The sequence below is a fragment of the Buteo buteo genome, chromosome 5 (assembly GCF_964188355.1).
Source record: "Buteo buteo chromosome 5, bButBut1.hap1.1, whole genome shotgun sequence".
NCBI lineage: Eukaryota > Metazoa > Chordata > Aves > Accipitriformes > Accipitridae > Buteo > Buteo buteo.
Genome location: NC_134175.1, coordinates 6,345,546 through 6,367,420, shown reverse-complemented (window position 1 = coordinate 6,367,420; position 21,875 = coordinate 6,345,546). Strand labels below are relative to the sequence as shown.

The 21,875-nt window shown below is 48.8% G+C and overlaps 1 protein-coding gene across 6 annotated transcripts in view; it reads right to left on the bottom strand.

The window, feature by feature from the left end:
• Nucleotides 1-21,875, bottom strand: part of DISP3 (dispatched RND transporter family member 3) — a 45,880-nt gene that overhangs the window by 17,184 nt on the left and 6,821 nt on the right. For 4 of the 6 annotated variants that reach the window (XM_075027408.1, XM_075027412.1, XM_075027409.1 and 1 more), the window contains 6 exons: nucleotides 4,737-5,673; nucleotides 3,233-3,452; nucleotides 1,475-1,611; nucleotides 908-1,042; nucleotides 534-694; nucleotides 7-146 (listed from right to left, as the gene is read on the bottom strand). In XM_075027408.1, the coding sequence (XP_074883509.1) occupies nucleotides 7-146; nucleotides 534-694; nucleotides 908-1,042; nucleotides 1,475-1,611; nucleotides 3,233-3,452; nucleotides 4,737-5,673 (1,730 nt within the window). Of the gene's footprint in view, nucleotides 1-6; nucleotides 147-533; nucleotides 695-907; nucleotides 1,043-1,474; nucleotides 1,612-3,232; nucleotides 3,453-4,736; nucleotides 5,674-6,299; nucleotides 10,140-21,875 lie in introns of those variants that run through there. The other 2 variants (XM_075027411.1, XM_075027410.1) reach the window with 2 other exon arrangements.

The following is a 21,875-nucleotide window of genomic DNA, read 5'->3' as shown; positions in this document are numbered from 1 at the left end:
GCTCACCTGGTTTGACAGGAGCTCTCTAGTGGGGACACATAAAGGGTCCATATTCCAAGAGCAGCTGGCATTGTGAAGAGCACAGCTACCCAGCAGCAGGACACAATCAGCGACATGAAGAGTCCAAAGTCATGCACAGCTGGGATCTACGTGAAGAAAGAGAACATGGAGTTGGGATCGACTGGGGCAGGAGATCTGGAGAGACACCAGGCTAGAAGGATATCTGGAGGAACCCGAGAATAGCACACGCTGACCTCAGTCATGGTAGTCAGCAAACAAAGTAAAGAGCTGGGTCAGAGCCTGACAGCCACAGGATCCTGTTTGATCAGTGGCATAGGAAATATTGCCTTGGATGCTCATACAGGGAGAGTGTCCACTGCCTTAGAGCAGGTAAGGGCCAGCCCTCCGGGGCAAGCAAGTCCAGCATGCCCCTGTGCTGGAGGAGAGGACAGAAAGATGGTGCTGGCAGCTTCCCTATCTATTAGGCTCTCTGGCAGAAACAGAAAGCCCCAAATCCCAAAGCCGCAGTGTACCTGAGAGAAGATGTTGGCAGCATATGCTGCAGCTGTGGTCAGGGAAGTGAAGAAGGTGGCCTTCCCTGCTGTCTGGATAGTGTGGATCATGCGCAGTCGCAGGTCCTTGAGGTGTGTGGCTTGGCGGTAGGTGTTGATGAAAACAAAGACATCATCAACCCCTGGAAAAAGAGGGGGGAGATTTTGATACTTTGCTCACAGTAGGGACACGTGCTAAAAATCTAATTTCCCTTCAACATCTGAGCTGCAAATATTTCACTTACAGGTAATGGAGGGAAATTCAGTCCGCATTTGCCACCATCACCTTTCTCTCTCCTGCAGGTAGGAGTTATGGCAAGGCAACACAGGTAGGTTTTGAGCAAGGATGTGCTTACCAATCCCCACAATGACAAAGGCAGCCACACCATTGAGTATACCCAGGTACTGGATCCCAAATACGACATGGTACAGGAACAGAGCCACCAGGCAGCTTAGTCCAATACTGGCAATGCCAAAGAATGACAGGAACACTATAGGAAGAAAAGAACACAGAAAAAGTAGTACCGCTGGCTGCCCCCTGGGAGAACAGACACCTTGCACCTGCCTTGTTGGGCTACTGGTTCCCAGGAGTGTGTTGGTGACAGAATAGCTCAGGGCTGCAAGAGTACCGCTTGCAGACCCCTTCCCATGAGGCCCATCCATGAAATTCCATCAGCTTTACACCAGCGTTAGTAAGATGGGAATCTGCATCTTATTCCTGTTCTCCTGTGAGCCTTCCCCCTACCCTGCCCACAAATCTCTGCTCTGGAGAATCAGACTTGCATGACCTTCTGCATGCTGCTGTGCCACAAAGCCAGGCTGGTGTTAGGGCATCAGAGCCTCTCCCAAGGCTTGCACAGACACAGGCAGTCATGGCACATTTGGATTTGTGTGAGAAAAGGGCAGTCGTGACTACAGCCTACCTGAGCAGGAGGTAAGGATGTAGACCAAGACAGCTATGCAGCTACTGCTGATGAAGGCCAGCAACATGTCATTGTTGAAAGTCCTCCTCACTTCATAGTCAAACAAATCCGTCCCTCCGTACAGCACCTGGACTTTGCTAGGGTGGGAAGACATGAAGGAAGGAAGACGAGTAGGCAGAGTTGAGTGTAAAGGGAGCAGAGCTAGGGAATTTAAAGTACAATGTCTCCCCCAGAGCCAAAGGAGGTCACGGCTCTAATAAACTTGGCAGTTCTCTGAGGAAACAGGTCAGAGTGGTGACAGCCGGCTGAACAAGGTTGCTGCTGGAGGTGAAATTCACATAAGAAGGGAGAAAAATAAAAGAACAGGTCTAATATTTTTAAAATTCTTCCAGTACATGGTGGGTCTTTGGCACTAACAGACAGCTCCTGAAGCCTCCAAAGCCAATTCCATCTGGAATCCTAATCATTGCTTATTATATTAAGCACAAAGGTAATAACCAGTGGATGCAGGCAGAGTAAGAGCTTACCAGAAACCGTATGATTTACCAGCTTCTGGAAGCAGGCTCTGAGCAGAAGTAATCCAAGATAATTAACCAGGAGTACAATAACACTGCACCATAGGAGGCTATCAGGAATCCAAGCTTCAGAACCAAGCCTTGGCCCCAGCTCCCTTTTGGCTTCCCATAGCTGCAACGTACTCTGCCAGCCCATTGCTGAGAACGCTCTGTGGCTGCCTGCTTTCAGGGCTGACAAGGGCTGGCTGCATCTCACTTTGCTTTTGAAGATCGGTATCCCTTCATTCTGGGAGCTATTTTGATTCAGAGCAATAGAGACCTGGAGACTGAGGAGGTACAGTGACACTGGGACTCACTGCTTTCTCTCAGCTGTCTGGATACTGGGCTACTCTTTTAGCCCTTTTAGCTCTATTTTACCATCTACCTCTCACAAGCACTGAGGAAAGCTCTATTCAACTGAAGTCATATAGACCTGGTGGTGAAAAAACCCTGCACTTCCTGAAACTTATCCTGCCCTGAAACTCCATTCCCTATCTGTCTGTGCGAAGAGCAAACACTTCTAGAAGGAATTAACACTGACATGAGCAAAAGCAGAATTGGATCCACAGGTTGATACCTTGACTAATGACCATTTCACCCCCTGCATCAGTCCAATTGGGGCCAAATTCAGAGCAGGAAGGCAGAGAAGCAGCTCTGTTGGAGCCAGTGGAATCAGACTTATGAGATGGAAGCAAACAGATCCAGTGCCAGACAGGGGCTGAGTGGAAAGGCAAGCACTGGATTCAATCTTTGGCTCCCTTTCATTGTCTCTATTGATGTCTCTGGCATGTTTCTGCAGTAGGAAGTGGCATTAAAGGGAAGCATATGAATGGTTTTCTGCCATATGCTCCCCACCCTCATTCACAGCACTGTACCTGAGCCCAACTTCAAAGGAGATGCTTTTTCTCCTTCATCTGGAGCATTACGCCATGGCCACTGTTCAAGACTGACCAGCAGTCTGAGCTGGTGTGCCAAGCCTTCTGTGCCTAGTGCCTTCCAGGTGAGACTGAACGCTGCATGGCTATTGGAGCCCAACAGGCATGCCTGCCCTGTGTAAACCTTAAGACAGAGCTTTTACACCCTGAAGGGCCTATTGCATCCACTCCTTTAGTGCAACAGAAAGCACCATCCTCTCCAACCTCTGCCCTTCCCTGCTCTCGCTGACTCCCGCCAAGGTACCCACCCTCTCTGCACACACCCTCACCTTGTGGACTGCTTGGCCAGCATGGCCACATAGGTGATGACAAAGTTCTGGAACTTGCGGCGCTGCTCCTCCCAGCGGTCCTCTACTGAGTAGTAGTTTGGCAGTGGTGCCCCAAAGAGGATTTCACTCCGCAGCAGGGAGCTCTTCATGTTCTCAGCAGACAAGCCCTCATCCACATACCAGTAGAATTCAGGGTGGGTCATGGCCAGCTCCAGAGACCCTGTGGGAGAAAGCAGCACCACTTTTGTTAGGTCCTGCTTAGTTGACTTGGCAAGGCACAGGGTCTAGCCTGACAAAGGGAACCTGGGAGCGGTCCTGTTTTTCATAAGAGTGATACTGACTGCTGCTGCCTTGCAGAGAGCAAGGAAGTCTGGGGAAAGCTGGATTGCAAAAACTTACATTCCACTTCTGCTTTGTGACTTTGCTTGTGATGTTGCCTACATGCAGTTCCCCATCAGGGATGCATCTTCCACCTGACTGTGATCTGAACCACAGCTCCCCTAAGCAGCAATGCACACAACCTTGCCATCAATACTCCTGATGCTGGAGGCACTTAGTTCTTGTTCACTGGGCCAATATTTGCTCAATCACGCTGGGAAGCACAAGAGCTAAACAATACCCATGGAGGACGAGGAGTCCTGGCTCTGCTGTGACCTGGTACCTCTGCCATCTGGTGGTGTGAAGGACACAGAGATGGAGGCACTCAGCTTCTCAGCTCTAAGAGACACTGCCTGTCTACCCTCAAAGTCCAAGTTCCCTTGAGTTCACATCAGAAAGACCCAGAAACTACGCTCTTTCCTGTTTTGGTAGCAGAATTGTTACTCACCCTGGAGCAGATGGAGTTAATTCTTTGCCTGCTCCCTGTATGGCTCCTGAACAGCTATCATCTGCAGCCTGCACTTGGGAGACAGATGGAGGCTTCATCCCACAGCCACATCACTCCCACAGACTCCTCATGATTCACCTCTTTTTCACCACCCAGAGCCTCTGCTCCACTAGAGGGGCATAGTACAGGTTATGGAGCTGGGAGGAGGCGGCAGGGTCGTCTTCTCATTATAGGAGCCCTTCCAGCTGGTGACTCACAAGCTGCCTTTCAAGCTCCAGAGCAGCCCATAGACTTCTTTCATCTGGTCTATGGTACAGGGAAGCTCATCCCTATTGTCTGTCCAAAACCTGACATTCCTCTAGTTAACCACAGTCATTTACAGGGGACAAGGGTCAGTAGCAGGCTTCTGTACAATGCAAGACTCCCCCTCATTTGTCCCTCTCACTCGCCTTTTGGGGCCTGTGTGAACCATGACTGGAGTTGCAGGGGCTTTGCTGAAAGGGTTGAAAAGGGGCCCCAGTGCAGAAAAGAAGATTCCTCAAAGCACAACATGGGAGCATCTTTCTCTCTGCACAAGGCAGTCACCCCTCTTAGCTGTACACCAGTAAGTGACTGCCTGAACTTGCAGGAGATGCATTCCTTAAACATGCCAGCCCTCACCCATGGCCCTCAGCTCACCTTGGATGTCAGCAAGGTCTTGTCCCATGCCATCATAGTAAATCTTCCCTCCTCTCTCAGTGGGGAAGAAGTAGGTCATGAGGGAGCTGGGAGGGGAGCAGTAGGAATAAGAGCCCAGGGGCAGGTCCTTCAAGACCTCATGGGGCTTCCAGCAGAACTCCCGGAAGCGAGGGTGGTCCATGATCTTGCGCTCAACCTCATGGATGGTAACCAGGCGCTCAGTGGTAAAGATGTTGTTTTCAGAGTCCCCCCGAGCCAGAAAAATGAGCTCGATGCGCCAGTGGGCATGTGTCTGTGTGTTGGCGCTGATGTAAGTGCTGGAGTAGTCCCAGCGTGGGGCACCCCTCCCAGTTCGGGAACTCCGGTTTCCTGGGTTCAGGTGGACACGGGGCTTGGGGGAGCTCGTCCTGCCCTCTGGGATGCTGCGCTTGACCCGCGTGCTGACCCCAAGATGGGAAGCATTGAGGTGAAGCTGCTGGAGCTGCTCAAAGATGAGCCTCTGCAGGGTTTCAGAGGTAAAGTCAGCCAGGTCTCGGCGGTTCCTCCCCCATGACCCAAACTGGGACTTGAGGGCCAAGGCAAGTGCATCAAAGCGCTGAGAGGACTCATGGTTGCGTATCTCGAAAGCATTGTAGGAGATGTCAATATCCAGGGCTGGGTAGTGGAGGAACATGACAACAGCAAGAACAGCAGGGATGGCACAGCCCAGGAAAAGGATGAAGCCAGCGCAGTACGGGTTGGTAAATACCCAGCCAACAATATTCCAGAAGCCAGACACTGGCAGTGTGACACGCAGGGGCCTGACTTTGCATGGGCTTTTCCCACACAACAGAGCACCCTCTCGTCTCTTCCGGGAGCTGAAGGCTACCTCTTCATCTTCCTCATCTAGCCAGGCATCCTGTAACAAGGGGTCATCCTCTGTGTCCATGTCCAGTGCCTGCACAAAGGGGTAGAGAAAAGCAGTCAGCAAGACCCAGCAATGGGTGTCACCAGGCACAGCCGTGAAACCATAGCAGTTGCCGAAGGGTCTCGGCAGCAGAGCCAGGGAGGGAGGCACACTCCAGCGCTCTCAGCCCTGCACCCTCAGCAGCAAAGCATGACTCCTTTCAAACCCCGCAGATTTGCTACAGCTGCTGAAAGAACAGACTCACCATGGCATATCCCACATCCAGCCTGGCAGAGGAACTAGAAAGAGGAAAAGTTCAAACTACAGTCCCAGAGCTCAGTGCTCTGGCAGAAGAGGGCTCTGCACGGCTCCAGGAACAGAGATGGCAGGGGATTGACAGCATGCTGCTCAGACTGCAGCAGCAGGAACATTTAATTAGCTAACGTGGTTCTCATGCCTGGGAACAGTTCATGATAGCAGACAAAAAAATGCAAGGGACCCTATCTTTCCCTCCTTAAAACTGACAATAGATTTTCCTGCAGCTATTTATAGCTGTATTCACCTTTCCCACAAAGCGTGCACCTGTGCGCACACAGAACCAGAAACACATGCAGCCATACCAGCAGACACAGACATATGCAGGCATTTGCACATACCAGCCCCCACAGAGAACTCACTGTGACCGTGCTTTAGTCCCTGAAGGGCTATCAACTGCCAGTGTGGGAAGGGAAAGGGCTGAACAACCCCACTTGCCTTCCACCCCTGCGAGATATTGTTTATACAGTGGGTTTTCCCAGTTCCTGTGGAACAAACAGGAAGCAAAAGCAGTTACTGTCCCCATGTAGTGTAGGCAGGAAAGAAAGAGAGACCCCCTGCGAGGTGCTGTCCTTTGCAGGGGGCTGCCAGCACACACAGGTTCTTAGACTTTCCCATGTGCCCCTCCTGGGTGCTGCATGGTAGCCTCCCAAGTCAGGAAAGCCACAGGTGGCAGTGGTCCCCAAGAGCAAAGCCCAGAAAGCCCAGACCTTATAAGCATCACTCCCTTTCCCGGCTGCCGGCAGCAAAGCCAGCAGCCGTCCTCGCTGAATCAATGAACAGATTCAGTTTGTTACTTGACTCTGATAGTTGCAAGCAATTTACACACAAGCCAGAAGCAATTTACAAGCTTTGCTCCTAACCAGTGTTTCTCTTTTTAACAGGACTTATATCTGCAGGAAGATGAATTGCCAGCACTCCTTAACTCTAGGTCCTCAGAAGACCTGGGAGCTGCCTGAACTTGGACTGAGAGGAAAAGCTATGGGGCAGAAATTCTCCCTGGCAGAAGAGGGATGTGCAAAGGAGCAAGGGTCACAGCAATCTCCCTGGCTCTGGTCAGTGTGGGTGATGCCTGTGGCTTTGCTCACAGGTTGTTTGTGGGAGCTACAGCAGCTCCCATGGGATTTGCTCTGGTCTGGACAGCATCTGTGCTGGCAGGCTGGGCAGAGTGCTTCCAGCATTGCAGAGCCTGTGGAGAACAGGGAACCTCTGAGCTCTAGCCTCCCTGCTCCTGCCCGCACCAAGGAAAGCACGAATGTTGAACAGTGGCTTTAATCTGCAACTGATATTGTCTCAAAACATCCCACCCTTCCTGTCAGTGTGAGAGCAGGGACTCTCCCACCCCCTCACTGTGGTTAAGCTCATGCAGCTGGCTCACCCACCTCAGCCAGGCTGCAGAAAGCTGTGCAGGAGGGCACATGTGTAAGTCTGTGCTGAATCCTCCTCCTGCTCTGCAATCTCACAGTGCAAAAAACAGATGGGCACCACCGATGGCAGATGGCCACAGTCCCTCTTCTGCCAGACCTCCACATCCTCAGGAGGCTAAGAAATAGGGTGAAGAGAGGGCGGCTCACAAAACATCTGCTGTGTTGTTTCCCCATTCACACATAGGGCTGTTAGACAGCAAGAAGAAAGCAAAGGGGGGGTCTTCTCAACTCTCTGGAAAAGTTAGGAGAAATCTAGCTGGTTTCAGGCTCCATTAAGATTTCTTTAATATTCAGGATGCATAATCCTAAACAGCCAGGGAGCGTCTGAAAGTTTCCCTGAACAGCCACACATCAATGCATGAGCCTTAGGCACTGGGGCAAAGCCAAGAGCATATGAACAACGCTGCCCAAGACAGCTACTGGCCTGCAGGTGCTCCTCTGCCTCAACTTCGCAGGCATGCATATCCATGTGCTCTTCTGCTGTTGCTTACAGAGAGCCTTACTTGCATCACAACAGGGAGAAGGCTTTTCCAAGTCCCTGAATCTGCATATAAAGCCTCTCCCAGCTACTCCTTACTGCAGTCCTGCCTTGTCTCCCACACTCTACACTCGCAAACTCTCCCCACAGAGCAGCCATAATCCCATCAATACTGACAAAACAGCGGAGGGCAGTGACATCCTCCTATGTGTCCAAAGCCTGCTGGCACGCCAGCCCCAGCTCACAGGTCGCCGCACGCTGCTCGCCTTTGCAGACAGGCATCCTCAGCACATGCAAGCCCTTGGCCAGTGTGTAACTCCCATCCATCGCTGGGCTGACAAGTACTATCACCCTTCTGCCTCTAAGAGACAACCAAGCTACAACTTCAGCTCACTTTAGCAGTGCAGATAGATGCTGCACGAATGGAGATGCAAACCTCACTCATCCCATCTGGGCAAGTTGCTGTGTACACACAGTTACCTCCACTCCACCCGCCTGCCCTTCCTCCCATGGCCTGGGCTGTCCTTCAACAGAATGGAGTTACTGCAAGACCTGATCAAGCATATGTATTCTCTCTTTAGAAAGAGAGGTAAAGAGCCATAATAATTTCCCATTTATTGAGCTACTGAGGAGAAGGAGGGAAAAGATTCTAATCCTGAAACAGAAGAGCCTGCACGTGACAAGAAAGGGAAACAAGAGAGACTGAGATAGTAATAAGCCAGCAGAAAAATGATCATACAATCTTCTTTTTTAACCAAGAGCTAAATCCTCAACTCAAGGAAGGGATCAGACCTCACGCATCTCCCTCTCGCTCTTCCACCCACTCTCATGGTGACTGCAATTATAACAGATGGGCAGCCACAATGTATGAAGGCCAACACATGCTACCCTCTAAAGACTGGTACAAATTCTGATGCTGGTGTAAACCCCAGCACAGCAAATGCTGGAAAAGCCCCAAGATTATATGGACTCACATGAGAACCGAGTCAGGGAAGGATCAAGATTTGGTCCAGGCAGAAAGGCAAGGGCAGGGAAGGAGGCACCTGGGTTGTGCTGTCCCTGACAGTGACAGCCTCCGTCTGCATGTGGGGCAAGCACATGTGTACATCCTGCCCTAGTTCCACCACAGCTCTGAACTCCCTTCAAAAGAGAGTTAACCACATGATTCAGCTGCAAAGCCAGACACAGCTCACTTAGCATTGCCCTTGGGACTCGTCTGGCTTTACTGCCTTCGTCAGATCCTGCCTGGGTCAGGATGAAAGCTTATCCAACCCAAAACACAGCAAAGTGAATCGGCGGGGGAGATAAACCCTGGAATCAGCCAGAAGGGGAGTGAAATGCATTTTTCTGCTTGAATTCTACTTGGGGGCTGGCCTGTTTTCCCTCCACCACTTCCTGTGCTACCCAGAGACTCAGCACTGAAGCACGGCCCAGTTACTTTTTCAGTTTCAGGAGATGCACAGTGGACCTAATCCTGCAGCCCTCAAAGCTCTGCCTCAATTCTGTACAAGCTTAGCCTGCTCCACGTTTGAGAGAGCAGAGGATAAGAGCACTCCTAGCAGCCCTGGATCCATTTCTTTAAAGAAGCACTGATTCAGCCAGTTGGGATAGGCATTCAGATTTCTTGGGCTTCCCTCTACCCCTTCCAAAGCAAACAGGCTTCCTCCTGGTTCAAAATCAGTCAGGACTCTGTACGGTGGCAGAACCTCCTATGAAGAAGCTTTCTGGCTCAGATTTAGGGTGCTGCTACAGGCGTCGCTTCCATTAAGTCAGAGAAAGGTAAAGGAAACTGGGCAAAGTAGTTAGTAAATAAATACTTTAACTGAAAACCTCCACTACCACGACAGGTTCTGCCTCACAAAATACACTCTGCTTCCGGAGTCGCATGCTCGGCCACATGAAGCCAGATCTGGCAGGAACCTACAACGCCACATTATGGACAGCCCTGATCCAGACTGCAAGCAGGAAGCAAGAGCCACAGCTGCAGTCACCACAGCGTGCCCCGCATCAGGGACCCCTTCCCACTGTCCTGATGCTTTCAGGTTTTTCCACCAGGAACATACAAGCATTGAATAGATCCATATCGAGAAGGGCCTAGGCGGCCACCACACACCCAGTGAAGGACAGACCCTGAACCAGCTGCTTCAGCAAAAAGAGCTCCTCAAGCCTACCCATACAGCCTGCAGCAGCTCCCGTTTTCTGCACAGCCATGCAAAGGCAGGCTGTGTGAGCAGACTGCACATTGGACAGTCAGCTCACAGCACAAGACAGGGGCAAAGCAAAGGGCAGATCACCCCACTCCAGGCTCTCCCGACACTGGGAAGATGTGGGATGTGGGGCCCTTTCCTTTCCCCACACTACCATGATATGGATGAAGTTCAACAACAGGGTTGCAGAACTGCAGAGCTCTACTGCATAGCTCTGCTCTGCAGAGCTGCCTACAGAGAATATGCTGCAAAGGGGGGACAAATCTCAAACCTTTTGCCTAATGACTGCATAGAAACCACAGACCCCGTGTTCCTCTGGCAAAGACGGGCCTGCACACTTTGTGTTCAGCTCACCCAACTCCTATGCTGGTGTCAGCACATGTTCACCTGTGCTGCCTCGCTCACTCAGCCAGCCAAGAACCACTTGGGGATGGGGAAAGGGGGGGGAGGCAAGTGAGCTGCTGATTCGGCAGCACAGCTGAGCTTGGAGGGACCTTGTAGAAAACTAACTGAGCTGGAAAGGGAGGGTAGGAGAGGGATTCAAGAGGGGAAGGGAAGGAGGAGTCTGTACAGTACATAAAAACCTTCCTCCCTTAGCATTCAGCCTTCAGACTGTCAGGCAGTTTCAGCATCCTCCCAGGATGAAGATCCTTCCTGATCTGAAGGTGCGAGTTCAGAAAATCCATCACAGCAAAGAGGTATGTGGCCATGAAGAGACTCACATCTTCCAACCCTGTGCTGGTACAAAGACACACAGCTTTAAGGAAGGTACCAATAATGCCAGGATCCAGCTGATTATCTGGTTTGCCTCTTCCCAACCACAGCAGCAGTGTGGAAACGTCACTAGGAGGAAAACAAGGAAGGTCTCCTTGCCAAAGCTATTTTTCAGTACCAATGGGCACTTCTGTCCAGAGGACCATAGAGGCTATCTCACATCAGATCTGAGCCACATCCCCAGCCCTGCACACCAGACAACCTGCAGCTGAACCTCAGCATCACGGCCATGAATGCTACCAGAGCCCAATGAAAGAGGCTCACCTCTTTCCTCCCTGGATGACTGTCACAGATGAAACAGGGACTGGCAGCCTGGGCATCCAAGCCCCTTGATATTTGCAACCCTGTTCAACAATTTAACCTGGGCATCCTCCCATGTCTTGCTGCAACTTACCACTCTGATCGGAGTAACGAATTAAGCATTTAAAGCGCTGCAGGGCTATGGAGCACAGGGTAGGAATAATTATGACTCCCGTGAACCTGACACACAGCAGAAAAGAAGGGACAAAGCCAAACCTGGGAGACCTTAAGATCAGGAAGAGTTTTGCCCTTGACTGCAGCAGGTGGGATCCAGCTCAGACCCCAAGAGCCCTGCAGGGATTGTCACTCATTTGCACCCCAAACAGGAAAAACACCCAGGCAGTTCCCATGTGACAGAGTTCTTTTTCAGTGAAATCTAGGATAGAAGAAAGTCACTGAGAAGTTGGGGGGAGGCAGTGACAGATGAGGAAGCTAATTACACCCGACCTGACTAATTAGTGCTGACTTTCAGATTAAAAAATCCTCACTAGTGTTCCATTTCAATTACTCAGTTGTTCCTTCTTACAGGAAAAAGGAAGCCTTGTGCATCAGCAAGCTAGAAAGAAAAAAGGAAAGAAAGCACAAGGCTAGAAGGGGAGGGAAAGACAATTTCTGTAATATGGGAGATTCCTATCGACAAAATAATTAAATTTCACATTCGTTTCTCCCATGGGCAAAGCTTTCAGAGCAGAGCTAGCAGTTTTGTGGTCCTATTTGTATTCCTGAAAACTCTTGGAGCAGCTTTAGGCCCTTTTGTTAGCTATATAAAGTTCCTCCAAGAGGGACAGAAATGGCCTTTGTGCTTGCAAAATCACCCTAAGAGCATCCAGCTCCTGCAAAAAAACACCTCTCTGTATCAATGCACAGTTGATAGCAGGGATGGGCAGAGTGCCTCCAAGGCCCTGTTATGCTGAAGAATGCTGTACACAGCACTGGCCGCATAAAACAACTGGAAGGCATCATTAATGTATACCCACTCTAAAGCAGGACTCCACAGTGACACTGAGACTCAGGACCAGAGTTTTGCTCTGCACTTGAATCACTGAGACTAGTCTAGAAGTATAATTTCAAAAAACAACCAAGAAGGGCTTTCTCAGGTCCCTGCTCTCCCTTTATCAACACAGCTGTAACTGAGTGCTGCGTGTTGCCCCTTGTCAGCGTACACCACCTTTCTTAAGTGGGAAAAATGAAACAGTAAGGAGGAATTAGATAGAATGTCTGGGCCCCTAACTGGAGGTCTGACTTTCAGAGGTGTCGGCACTCCTGGAAAAGAAAAATAGGCGCAGGACACCTCAGACTGGGCACCTGACGCTGAATCTTCTGAAATACTTCTGAAGAGACTGGCTTAATTCTGCCATTGACCAGAACCTGTGCCTGAGGATATGACCCAGAACATGTTTCAGTGGGATACAAACCCAGAGATGCACACGCTGCTTAAAGGCACTGGTTTAAACTGCTGGCTGGGCTGGCTCCACCATTATTAATCAAACAGGTCTACTTTTCCAGCTGTACAGCACAATGCAGCAACAAGGCTTTAATCTATTTTCTTTCTGGGCCCTCTGCATTTCCCTTCCCACTTGCTTTAAATCCTTTGGTAAGATGCACAAAAACACTGCCAGACCCCAGGCACTTTGCAGGTCAGAATGACATCAAAACGCTACAGCAGCACAGTGCTGTTGGAATTGCAGCGCAATGATGTAAATATGTGTTTGCTGGGAAAAAATTTCAACAAAATTATTTTAAAAAAATACATTTAAAGCTCTATTGTCTGCCGTTCCACTTGCCCACAGGAGGCAAGACAATAGATAGGGATGTATACAGGATGTAGGATTGTCTGATCTCCCAAGCTTTATGAAATCAAGTACATGCATGCACACTCACTCCTAACTGAGGTGTTCTCTTTCACTGCTGACTGTCCTACCCTTCTTTCCCCTTACAGGCACTTTTACACTCTGGCTAAGGTAAGAGCAGCTGGAAATGGAAGGAACCAGTCAGACTCAATGATCTTAAAGGTCTTCTCCAATCTAAATGAGTCTATGATCTATCGACCTGCTTTCAGAATGGGCAAAGGCTGGCTGGAACACTCTCAGCCTATGACGTTGAGGATCTCCTGCCTGCACCTGCCTGCTATTTCAGGTGTCTGACAAGCACTGATTAGATCTACTCATAATTGCATGCCAAAAACAGTGTGGAAAGATTAGCTGCAAAGTCAAGCACTCACCAGTGAGGAAATGCCAAATTCAGGGCTGACACAGCATCCTTAATTTGCCCCCCTTCCGTAAATGCTTTGCAGTGCAGTTTTTCTTCCAAGCCCAGTGTCCAAAGGCACGGACTCTGGCCTCCACCAGTGCACGCGATGGATGATGCTCCCGGAACCCAGCAGCTATTCGCTAGCTTGTTCTCTCCTCATTGTTCGGTGTGTGGTCTCACGCCTCATTTCCTGCATGCTGCTCATGCCTGGCTCAGAGGCAGAATTATTAATTTCCTCATGAGCTTTTCAACACTGCCTGTCACGACAGAGTCTGAGGGCTGAACAAACAGGACTGAACTGAATCTTCTCCTAGCATCTCTGAGGAGGAGGGGGTGGTGTAGTCCGCATCTGACAGATGCGGAAGATCAGGAGATCAGAAAGAAAAAATAGACACTTATTTTGGGTGCCTACTTTGACACACAAGATACCTACTTTCTTAGAGTGCACAGAACGGCACAGATGGGGGTTGTACGCAACAAACTGCAAACTCCACTTTGTTCTGCGAGCATAATTGGAGCTGTAACATCAAGTGTAACCATTGCCGCGCAATGTAACCTCTATGCTGGCGAGTGATGTCCAAACTCCGCAATGATAGCCAATTTCACACAATCTATGCTAACCAGTAACATGCATGCCAGTACCTGGGACACCTTAGAAAGGTTTAACAGTGCCAGAGCGCACAAGGACTTTCAGTTCCCTCATCTCTCTTTACCTCTAACCTGGCCATGTGGACAAGGAACAGGCTGGAGAAAGGGACTGCAAGATCAGTATATGGGGTACAGGGAGAGAGATGGGTTTAAAAGGTGTTTGCTTTGCTATGTGAGAAGCCACCACCTGCACACAGAACAGACCAAGAAGAAAGCGAACAGAAGAACTAGGTAACCTGACAGCTGTGATCCACACAAGGATGTACAGCAAAAGCAAAAAAGTAGAGCAAAAGCAGCTCTACTGTGCTTTGCTAGGAGTAAGATGCCTGCAAATAAGAACTAGCTCAGCCATCCCAGTTTCCCATTTTAATACCACACTTTTCCTGAATGTTTCCTTAACTGGGAAAAAGAGTGAGCCCACAGCCTTGGACCAGGGGGAGACCTTCATATAGCACTAGTCTGGGAAATTGAGGCAGCCCCACCATGGCTGCAGCAGGTACCAGCCATAAAGGCTGTCCTAGGGTACTACTTCCTAAGTGACTCCAGGAAGAATCTGTATCCTGACAAACTTAAAAAAATCCAAAAGGACACAATAAATTGCCCCCAAATACTCGCTTCAAAGTACTGAAACTGGCACTTTTCGAAGAGGCAGGTCACCAGGATTTGTTGGCATCAAACCATTCACGTTCAGTGCCCTGCCATCCCAGGACTGCTGCTGAGGTGAACCTACACAAGAACTTTGCTAACATGCATGTCATTGCCAAGGAAAATTCATTTCCTGATAAAATAATTTGCTCCTGGTTATTGTAACTAATGATTGTAGGTGTTAGAAGACAGCTTCTTCATTATAATCTCACAAAACATGCCTTGCAGCCTTGTGCCACGCTTACCACTTGAGTTACTTGCTTGTGTTAATGATAAGGCCCCGCTGTCACTCAGGCATGTGGCACTTACAGGTTTCTGCACACAGACACCAAACAAGCTGAGACTCTGATATGCTTCAGAAATGACTTACCTAACCACTACAAAAATTACTTAGATTTTGTCTGAGCCCCCGCCACTTACTGTTGCTAAGTGAAGGGTTGGCTTCTGGATCAGCTGCGTGCTTTTGGGTGCCTCGACACAGACTTCAAGAGCACCCTGGATCCCACCTACCAGGGGCCGAAGATAACAAGCTTGTTAAAGGTGTGCGGATTTCCGCACTCCAATGTCTACCCCTGAGCACCTGTGTTCATAGCAAAGCCTTTACAGATCATTAAATACAGATGGCTGACACAAACCAGGGCCTTGTAGTGTTATCCCAAGAAGCGTCACTCACTCCAGGAAGGAATCTCAGACTACAGAGAGGATTCAACAATTCCCAAGCCCCTGGAATAAACTGCCATCCCCAAAGCTCATGTGCTGCTCTTTTCTAGATAAACTCAAGCTTCCCACACCACTGTCACCCTGAAAAGGAAAGCCAAGTCCTGCTGTCAGCGCCTGCCAGTCATTTATTATTCCACCTAGCGCTCAGGCTCCCCAGTTTACGTCACTGTGGGCACTGATACCACTCTATGCTCAGCTGCATGATTCCTGGCTCTGGCCCTGCTCCCCACACCTGCTCCTTGCAGCAGGAGGAAGTATGAAGACAAGGGCTGGCTGTGCACCCTCCTCCATCTGCAGCTCCCCAGCAATAGCCTGCTTGTGTGCACACTGTGCTTCTGGGACTAATCAAAACACCCTCTCCTGAAGGCCCCTCTCCAGAGTCTCCCCATAAGCTGCTAGTTCATTACTGAGAAGGAGGAGGGTAATTTCTTCCTCACCGTGCATGTGAACTGCTTTCTCGCCAGCAGCCTAAGTGGCAGTTTGTGCTGAGGAGACTTTGCTGGTTGTGGTTCTGTGAGCAGCAATATGAAAGGTAATGCAGGAATGCCAACCTCTGCTACCAGTCCTTCTTGCCAACCACAGCACAGGCAGCTATTTCATCTCCACTTCTTGCCACTCCAACATAAAAAGTACAATTAAGTTTAAAAGAAAATGTTGCAGGTACTCCCCTTCACCTGAAGTGTCTGTATTCAGCCAGCTCTGTTCATCAATGCTCTGACCTTCCACAGGTAGAAATTCCCATCTGCATGTGTCAGTCATACAGGCCACAGCGTCTCACTCCAGATGCTACCTAGCCTCACTCTGATGGATCTAAAAGTTTTGCCTTTTTGCTGCTATAATTTACAGCCATCAGAAAATGCCAGGTTCACAAAAGGAAGGCTGTAAGGACTGTAATCTGTGGTGGGGACACATCTGCTATGGCATTTCAGTCACATTCAGTTCTTCAGCAGGGCTTTCCACATACCAGCATGAAAGAGGAATGGGTGATGCTGTAGTCCTCTCATAAATGAGAGAGCAGAAGTCATACCCAAGGTCGTTCATGCACCGTTCCAGCTCCACGCACTGAGCTGAGCTCATCTGTGGTACAGACATGGCGCCCTATTTCTAAGAATGCGAGGGCCTGAATTTTGAGGAGAATTCACCCTGACAGCGACCACAGCTGAGTGGGAATGACTGCAGCAAACCATGGTCTATTGTCACCCATGGAAAACTTACTACTGAACAGGAGGTACTCACAAAGTAACTTGTAGCTAGCTGGCTCTCAGAAGCCCATAAAGTGGGATCTGAGCAGGTATGTCTTTCTTACCTCCCACACTTCTCTCTCTCTGAAACACATCCAGCTAGCTGCTCTCCTCCTATGAAAACCTGGTGCTTCTGGAATTAGATTAATTAGCACTGCTTTTTCATCTTCCCAGGATCAGTGAGAAATCTGGAAGCAGAGGTATAAAAGCCAGAGGCTGGACAGCCTCTAGTGCCGCAGCTGACTGCTCCAGAGCAGGACCTGGGTGAACAAAAGGTTTTTCAGAACAGAAGGAAAACTTCCTGAGGGGAAGGAGAGGATGTGGAGATGAGACAAGATGCCTCAGTGCCTGAACAGTACGTCAGCAGATCCCCTGCCAGTACAAGGACTTATACTGCCAGCTGCACCAACCATGCAGAAACTCACATTAAATGTTATCACAGCTCAATGAGCACAGCCCTGCAGACCATTAGCAGAGGAGGGGGCAGAGTCTCAGAATAAGCAAACAGGCTTTAATGACACACTAATCTCAGGGAGAGTCCAGGATGCTTCCTAATACAGACAAGAGACACTAAGAGCTGGTTCCTGCTAGTCCCTGTGAAAGGGAGGGAAATGCTGCTGATGGCAGCTCCCAGAAGCTGCTAGTGAAGCCACGTCTATAGGATACTGATTTAGGCCACCAGGACTGAGCTGAGACAGCAGCCGTGTCCCTTCTCTCCCCTCTTTTCCCTCCCAGGACAGACCCAGAGGAGCGTGAGCTAAGCCTAGCACAGGAGCAGTTCAGAAAGAGGCAGACACCACCCTTGTCCCTATTCCCCTCTACCACCAAAGATTCAGAGATTAACAGCCACACGAGCTGCACAAGCTCAGGAGCTCGTCAACAGCAATCATACAACCCAAAGGATACCAAGGGACTGCTATCTGGCAAAGGATCAAAGCATTTCAAGCAATGGTTCCCAGTTCCTTACCACATCCTACACTTCTCAGCCAGGCACTTACAGGCTGAGATGCTACTTGTGCTAACTGCAGGACCGAGTCCTGCAGTTAAAACACAAACCCAAAGGAAACATTCGTGGCTCTGCTATTAGTTTTTCTAGCTTTCCTGGGGCAAATCACATTATCTGCTTCCAAATTTCTCTCATATTCTGGAGACCCCATCTTCCATCCTTTCACAACATGCCTTGTCCCAAAGCCTCCTGGGATCCCCCTCCACAAGCAAATACAGGCTATTCTTGCACAGACATTTGTAAATTGGTTTTCAAAGGGACTCACTCCACTGCCCTGCGCTGAAGTGGAACTGTGTCTGGCCCTCTGGAAACCAGGCCCATTTGGCTGCGTAAGGGAGCAAACTGCTTACAGGCACTCCTCAAATCAGCCAGAGGAATGGAAATGCAAACAGTACCAGAATCTGCAACATAACCGAATAAATGGGAATGTAGGCAGGTGGTATACACGCAGGAATGATTTAGCTGCATGTGTGCCAAGATTTGGATCCAGAAGGAATGATCTCCCCCACAACACATCAGAAATACAGCAGAAATACAAGGAACAGCAAGAGGTCTGTAAAGAAAATGTCATCACAGTCTTAACTTAATCTGTCTCTGCTACTTACAGCATAGCTCTCTGTTATTGGAATCTAAATAAGGTCAAATGCTTTACTGTACCACTTAGACAGAAACCAATGCTATGAACTCTGCAGTTAGTGTGAGGTAACTTTCACGAAGGAATTGGTTCCATGTAGCAGATTTACAGGAATGAAGCTTCTTTTCTTCAGCTTAAGCAGCGCCACAGGGGATGAAACATTTACCTGCTGATATATCTTGTTTCCAGTTGTCATAGGCTGGTGTTTTGTAGCTCCCTAAGACGCTGCAGCATGCTCTGTGCACAAGTATATTGACATCTGTGACAGAAGTGAAATGGACCAAAGAACATCAAAGACCACAGCTCAGTTGCCCACTTGCTGCCTTTCTCAAAGAGCTCCATGAGAAGTGACAGAGCTGAGATGTAAGGGTTAGGATGGGGAGAAAGAGAAGGGGTGGCCTTGGAAGTAAAATTCAGATGTGGAAAAAAATGGCTCGAAGCATATACATCAGATTCTGAGACACTCCATTTAAAAGCTTGTCCATAGATTTGACACTCAGGCAAGTCCAAGGCACTAACAAGTGCTCAATGGGTCCTGAAGAACCACAGCTTGCAATGCCTGGGTCTGGAGTCTGGAAATTGCAACTGCTGGCAGGAAGCACCACAATGGTTCAAGAACTAGCCCAAGCTTTCCAGCAAAATAGATTTAGCTTTCAAAACAAGCTGTTGCCTATGTTCTCCAGATTCACGGCCCTCAGTTTAAATGGAGCCCACTGTTTTATTGAGTCACTTTCATGCTCTTGTGGGCCTGTCCACCCTTCCATTTCAACTCAGCCATAAAAATTGGCTTGGAGATTAAACTTGGCGCATGAGTTGTTAGCTGGAGAGCAAGTGGGAGGGTGTGCAAGGTGGGAGGTGGAGGGAAAGACGTGGCAGAGGATTTGGCCAGGTTTGATTTACAAGCAGGAGCCAGGGTTGCTTTGAGCTTCTCAGACACATTTAAAGTGCCACGTTGGGCTCCAGTTCAAATCTGAGTTTGCAGCCCCATCTTCTTCAGGAATTCATTTGCCTTGTTAAAAGGAGGAACAAAAAGGCAAATTATTTGATTCAGGGAATCGAGTGTGCTGCATGTTCAGCAGTACCCCAAGCAGTAGAAAGGATTAGGTGTTGTTTCAGTTTTTTTCCAAATTGTCTCCACAGACCTTAATACAGCACTCAAAGACAATTCATTCTCAGCTCCTGGGTGTAAAACAGAGCCAAGAAACAAGTCACCATATAGCACGTCCCCCTAGGAGCAAAGAGCACTTTGCATTTGTGCATCATATCAGCTTCTATCAGACACTGCATAAACCCTTTGCAAACACCTATCAGATCCAACTCCCATATTCCTCTAAGGAAATAGGTCAGATTATATGCAAGTTTACAAATGAATTAAGCAAGGCTCCACAGTCTAGCTCCAGCTCTGCTGGAATTCAGCCATTCCTTTTGGTGACTTTAACAGAAGCTAAATAAAGACCAGGCAAGTTACAACTAAGTTTTAGTTGCCATTTGGGGAGCACCAGTGGTACCTACAACTCCAGTTAACAGTGACACAAACTTGGTGCCCAGAAACTGACACATCCAAACCTCAGAGTCATCTTTGCTACAGCAACCTTCCAGATCTGCTCAAAATCACAAGGCAGAGCAACAACAGGACCCAACTCTTCCCAATCCTCTGCTTTGATTACCAGATACTCCAGCTTCTCCCATACTCAATATCATAAAGCGTAAAGAAGTTAATACCCAGCAGAGGCCTGTGATGCTTACACATTAATTTCTTCCTCTGCTATTGGTCTGCAAACACACAGATCTTTTAAGAACATGGGAAGGCAGGGGGAAACACAGCTCCTATGAAACATTTTTGGAGATGGACTGTAAAAGAAACAACATATTGAGCCAAATGATCCTGGAAATGAAAGTGCAAATTTAATGTAGGGCATTATTATTATTTATTAAATATATATCACCACATATAGATGAAGAAACAAAGACTCTGTGACTTGCTAGCCCAACATCAGACACCCAAGTGAGCTCAGAGTAAAACTATTAATCTCTTAGAACCCTACTCTGTGTTCAAGTCAAAGAAATTTCTGCTATGCAAAAGTAAGATGGGAAGAAAATCTGTGGCAGCATCAGACAAGATGCCCTGAAGCCCATACAAGCTTGTCCATGTAGTCATCTTAGCAGGTAGATCCCAGGCTCACATTCCCAGTAATAAAGCCAAAGTGACTTCACTGACGTGACCGCATTTACACAGAGCCAGTGAGACTGCAGCTGTGGAACCAGGCCCCAGAAGCAATAGCATCCACACCCTGATGTCCAGGCAGAAAATTGATTCTCACCTCTGACTCTTTGCATAAAGAAGCGGAAAGTCACGGCCAGCAGCAGTTTAAGAACCAGACGGGTGCCAGTATGTCTTTCACCCCCTGCAAACACATTGGTCTCTCCCCCTTCTCCACTATTTATGTAACATGAACTGCCTTCTATTCAGGAGGAGTTGTTCTCTATTAACAGAGCTTGGCAAAGATCAGAAATTAACTGTGCCAACTTTCAAGCCTGCTGCTTTAAGGCAGATGGCAGGGAAAGTATCCCAGCCTTGTTCCCCAAACCTCTCCTCCCAGCAAGCAGAGATAACTCAAAACAGGAAAAAAGGGTCACGTATCTGTGAAGCCCTAATTTCAGTGCAGGAGACAGCCTGTGTCTGGGATGCCCTGCTCTGCAGTGGGCATGCTTGCCTTCCCACAGACGAGTAAAGCCTGCTGCGCTGCCAGGATCTGTAGGCTGAGACCAAGGGCACAAGTTTCACTGAAGTTTTATACTTACAGAGTTACAACAAGAAAGAGGAGATGCTCTGCCCCTCCAAGTCAATGATGCTGCTATCATCAAAAAGAATCAGCACTGCTTATGACTAGGGCTGAACTGTATCTTTATGGGAAAGCAAATCCCTCTGGGGGAGCTGGAAGGACAGGATTCCCCGCCACATAAAACAAGAGCTGCAGTTGCAGACCACCCTGTGCATCCCACAAGCAGAAGATAGCTGCTCTGCCATCCCCACCACAATGGGTCTCCCAGGAGCAGTTCCCGTGCCTGGGGGTTCAATTCACCCCCACGAAGGCAGATTGCAGTCAGCCACTGGCAGGAATAGACACAAGTGGACTCCTGAGCTGTGAAGTGCTGAGTGTCCTGGTGAAATCCATATGACATTCAAACGCCTTGCTCTTGCAAAAGGATGGGCATCATCCCCAGCAATAAGCAACCAAGATTAAACCTTTGAAGCCTGTTTTGCTAAATTTTTTGTGTCTGTATTTTCTCCTGTTAATAGTGTGCCTCTCCAGTTATTTATTAGTCTTTTCTCTTTTTCAGTACTATAAAAGCATGACTCAATAGCAGTGCTGAGATCTCAGAAAACTCTCACGGTGCTGCAGAGGACAGTTAATGACAATATGACAGGCAAGAGGGTTGTAAATAATATTCTACTGGGTACTAATTCAGACAGTTGTTGTAGCTCATGCCTGAAGCACACTGCCATCAATGGGACAATTCACAAACTCACAGTGAAACCCGTGCTGAAACATAATCTGGACTGGGGTCAATGGAAAGTCTCTTGCTGACTTCACCTAGAGCTGGAT